General features: G+C 40.5%; 1 protein-coding gene across 2 annotated transcripts in view; it reads right to left on the reverse strand.

The window, feature by feature from the left end:
- The window catches only part of LOC138000822 (periodic tryptophan protein 2 homolog), a 127,720-nt gene that overhangs the window by 48,642 nt on the left and 74,078 nt on the right, over positions 1–5,000 (reverse strand). For both annotated transcript variants that reach the window (XM_068847483.1, XM_068847484.1), the window contains exon 14: positions 4,256–4,436. In XM_068847483.1, coding sequence (XP_068703584.1) covers positions 4,256–4,436 — 181 coding nt within the window. The remainder of the gene's footprint in view (positions 1–4,255; positions 4,437–5,000) is intronic.

A 5,000-nucleotide genomic window follows, 5' to 3' on the forward strand; every position in this document is an offset into this window, starting at 1 on the left:
TGGTTTTCCCAAACAGGGTCACACATTAGTCAAATTTGCCGCCTTTCCAAAGGGGGCCCTTTTACCCTCTCCTTTGCATTGGCGTCCAAGTTGTCAGTGATTTTGAAAGAAAGTCATTTTCGCCACATTCACCAAATTTGCCACCTTTGCCAAGTTTGATCTGCCCCGCTCTGCCCTTGCTCAAAAATTGAGCATATTTTCACCACATTTGTATTTGGGACCAAGAGAGACACGGGCTTAATCCAAGTAGTTGCGTATATTATTCAATACTAGACATACCCCATTCGTAACACCCTTCAATGGGGAGTCTTGGTTTATTCAGCAAGGGTTTTATTTGGTTTGAGGCCAATCTCGTCCATTGAGCAAAGTGGGATCTCTCTGAGCTCGCTCCTCTTTTGTCGACAGCATAGGATTTGTCTCTCTTTGATTCTGTCCTTGCTTTGCTGGTAGTATTGTTTGGCATCTGCCTTCCATTTCTCTCTGTGTCGCTGGCGATATCGTTTGGCATACACCTGAAAACAGGCTTCATTTGAGTGGTAGTGTTGTCTCCTCTATTCATTGATCTTGTCCTTTAGTTAACCTGCACACAGTACTGCGAGTGTATCATCCACGTCTTGTTTATACACTCAGTGGAAGTGCTTCCTCTTTGGTAGATGGCATGCACTTCACTAAGTCATCAAAACGAACCACAGCTCAATCAGACAGTGTGTCTTCTCGATACCTCCTCGTTTATGATGGACTCGGCCGCATTTCCGCACTTTTATTTCGCACACAGTGGGTCGTTTCAGCCAACCACCAGCCAGGACACCAACCCTTTGTGACAATTCCCACATCGACCTAGAACGCTTGGGCTGCCCAAAAATTTTCCAGCACGTAACATCCCTGCTATCCAATCCTTGGTGTGACGTCTCTATACCTTGAACCACTTTCTTCTTTTCACCCTCTTTTACCAACACAAACAGTTGCTAAATGGATCTCTGTCCCAATTTTCAAATTTCATACCTAAATGTCATTAACCAATCACCATGCTACATTTCCAACCGTCAAAGCCGACGCCAAGGGTCCTCTAAAGGCTATTGAAATAGACTGCGTTGATCTTTGTGTGACTGTGCTTTAACCTTAGACCATACCCTATCACTTGAATTGTTTCATAATCGTCCCTTTTGATTTTCAGACCTCTGTGTGACTTTGTTACAGAGGGTGCGCAACACATGTGCTTCGTTGCACTCGCATCCCTGAAAACCGATAACATGTCTTCTAGTGCACTTGTTACTAAGAGTTTACCTACGAATTTACCTGTGTCCTTTAGAGGCCCGAGGTTTCCAGATTATTTTCCGACCTTTTCCTAACACTCCTGAGCATTTCCGATAATCTATCAACAAACACCCTGGTTGGGTAGAGCATTCTTTCCCCTAATATCCCAAACGTTTCTGAGAGTTAGCTCCACCCGCTCCACCGACCTCCAAAATACAGCATGTTCCATAGATCATACGGTAATATTGAGTATCTTGTATTTAAAGCAGTTTTTACAAAAAATTATAGCGAAGCTCTGCGCGTGCGGAGCACCATTGTTAAGAAAATATGGTAACCCATCGAAGCGAAGAAAATTTGGTTTTCTAGCCATGACATCATGACTGTCGGTACGTCCGTCCATCCACCCCTCCATGTATGCCAATGTGACCAGTATCATGCTAGTTTACAGCAGACATCTTTGATATTGGACATCCATCTTTTAATTAACTGACACCTGTCAGAACAAGGTATCCGCTGACAAGTATCACATGACCATATCACGAGCTTAAGCTTAAGCTCACAGAGGTCGGCTGTTTTTTTGAAGTTGACCGCTGATCAGGTACTGGTTTTCGATGGGATTGCAGGTTTAACCTAGGTGAACTCACCTGAACATAAGAGAGGCTTCATTTTTCATGCGCTTTGTGGCTCGACGAGGCTACATGGCCATACTATATATCAACGAAAGTTCTTACACAGTCAAACGCTTTTCGTGTTCCGGTGGAAAACGGTTTGGATGATGTTTTCTTTCTGCATTTTTCGCTAGTTTCAATCCAGTTTGACATATCATGATAACTGTGGTCCACACAGCTATTCAAGCATCGGCGGGATGTAAACTTAAAGCTGAGTGTTTCTTTTTAATTTGCTTAGAGCTGCTTTTTTCTCTGTATTGCAATTTTTGGCATATCTTTAGAAGCCCTGATAAGGTTACATGATGCCTGGAGGACCTATGTCTACAACAGAAACGAAAGAACTGAGCAAAAGAGAACAACAGCGACAAAACAGAATACCAGTAATAGCTCATACTTAGCACACAAATTCTTTCCTTGGGCACTAAACTGTTTGTTATTTTACGGATGTGTTATTTAAAGTGGATGCGTATTTTTAAAAGGTGGTTTAATCGGTTCTTCCTTTTTTCAGGAATGAAAATCGAGTTTTTATTGTCAACTGGGATTAAATAACAATTATCTGTACTCTTTTGGACATGAAGAAAAAGTTGATTTGTTTGTTTGTTTTCCTCTAAATTGCGAGCGAACAAATGTTTTTTAATCCGCTTTCCCAACAGGTTTTTGTTGTGCCTCGACAGTGACAAGAAAATTTTGCCCTTATGTTATAAAAACGTATTCGCAATGAGGTCCCGTAAAATTAGGGGGAAGTCTCAGTAGCTTGTGTTTTCAGAAGTTTGCTTAAAGCACCCAAATGTTATTAAAGTGTTGGCACAGATAGTGTTTGAAGTTCTTGGTTGCATTGCCGTAGTTTGCCGATTCTTGTACCAAGCCAACCTGGTGTGTTTCAATGAAATACATCAAACAGTGAATGATCTTAGTGGAATAAAGTACATCATTAGAACTCTTCTTTGACCTTGAACTGACAAAGTTGTTTCTATGGCTTCTAATTTTAGCATGATTCCTATTACCAAGCTATTGACAGTTGACTCTGAAATGGCTTTTTTTTCCTTTTCAATTCGCTCGCTGAGGTTGTGCTTAACTTTTCTTTTAAAACTCATTCGTTTCAAGAAAAAATTATTTCCAAACTGGTGAATTGAAAAGTAAATTTCACTGGAAACCCGATGTCGCACTCATTGCTTTGTAATTCATGCAATATCGGTTTTTAGCGTAAAAGTACCGTGGAAGTCATTAGTTAGGCAATGAATTTTTCTACAAAAGAAAGCAAAGGAAATGATTTAATTATTAAAGCAGCAACCGGAAACATCAAAATGCGGACAATTCGAAACCTTTTACTCTCACAAACCGTACAGGCAGTAAGAATAAATAACCAGGGAGCTCCGCTTTTAGGCTTGGCTAAATCTATATATTATATAATTACATATTAAGACCTCTTATCACTATGACCATGAAAATGTCTACCAACCAGCTCACTCATTTGGCTGAGCATCAGACTACTGTGCGGGAGTTGTTAGTTCAACTTCGTCCAGACAAACACTCAGGGTCTTTAAACAACTGAGGAGGAAGTGCTGCCTTTAATAGAACACCTGCATAACGGTTTGACTTTCAAGTCTTCTCGGATAAGAAGTACAACCTATGTAGGCTACACCCCACAAACCATGTTCATAAATTCTGTGTACCTTAAAGATCCCACTCATTACTCAAAAAGAGCAGGGCATTGACTTCCCGGCGTTGTGGTCTGCTCTAATCGAGGGCCACATGTTTATTAGCCTCTGGCTATTATGTGGAACCCTTATAAAATGAAGGCTTCACTCACTCACTCACTGGTCAAAACATCCTTCATTATCCTTCCTCGACATAGGAAGTGAAGCATGGTACCATTAATGTCCTACTACGACCAAAACATCAAATGTTCTTTTTCTTTGGATTCCAAAACTATGTTAACTTAACACTAAGTGACCCAAGTTTTAAGCCTTGATTTAAATGAGACACCAGTTTATTGACAATGACGTCAAAGACTCAAGAATTTAAGAATTCAATGTGTGTGCATGCAGATGAATTAATTTGCAGCATGGGACTTTTAAACTCGTGTTTTGCATATATCATAAGCTGCGCTTACACGCCAAAATTTTTATGCTAGCAAGAAAATGACATCATTTCTGACCCTCTGTGGTCCAATTGGTCAGTTTGGAACATGAGTATTGGTGGACCTTGAAATCTAAAACTTACACTCAAAATAATTAAACAACCTTTGGATAAAAATCAAAGGTCCACTTTTTGCACTCAAGTCTTAAGCAATCATTAATCACCTCACTTCAAAAGGTCTTTTTCATACTCACTTTGCAGAGGCCATGGTCTCTGCCGTAACTTTGTCTGAGCTTCTTCTTCCCAAGACAATGTCCCGTCGCCCCTCCACTGATGCAATCTGTGTGCCAGTTTTCACATCAAAGAAAGTGATGCTGCAATCTAGGGTCGCAACTGCTATTTCCCCACCATCAGGACGCACACACACTGTCAAAACTGACAAAACCAGTAAACTGCATGGTCAAAATGAAGCAAGTAGTTTTTTTTTTTTAGAACAACTTCGTTTAGTCAAGATCAAAACATACCCTTTCAAGCCTTAACTGTACTTTCTCTTTCCTTCCCTTTTTCACAATTTTCATTTTCCAAAGCAGCTTTTCTTTTCACAACCAAAGCTGTTAATACTACTTATAATCCATCAAATATTTTCGTTCGCACATGACTGGTCTAAATGCATCATGTGACCGAATATTCCCAAACTAAAACTGGGGAGTATCTGATGACATTCCCATCAGATATTCCTCAATTTCCCAAAAGGTTTGCATTAAGCGGTTCGGTTTTGTGACCCACAAAGAAAGAAACCTGCTGGTTGATAAAACGGTACAATAAAACAACACCAATCAACTTCATACACTGCAAACGTTTTCTACGGTAAGCTGTTTGTAAACGTTTCATCTAATTTGTAAGCTCCAGCCTTGTGAAAAATATTCTAAGGATACTAAGCGAGGGAGGCACGGCGGCCTCATGGTTAGTGAGCTTGACTCCGGATCGAGTGGTCCAGGT

This window comes from Montipora foliosa, chromosome 4, assembly GCF_036669935.1.
Source record: "Montipora foliosa isolate CH-2021 chromosome 4, ASM3666993v2, whole genome shotgun sequence".
In the NCBI taxonomy this organism is placed as follows: Eukaryota; Metazoa; Cnidaria; class Anthozoa; order Scleractinia; family Acroporidae; genus Montipora; species Montipora foliosa.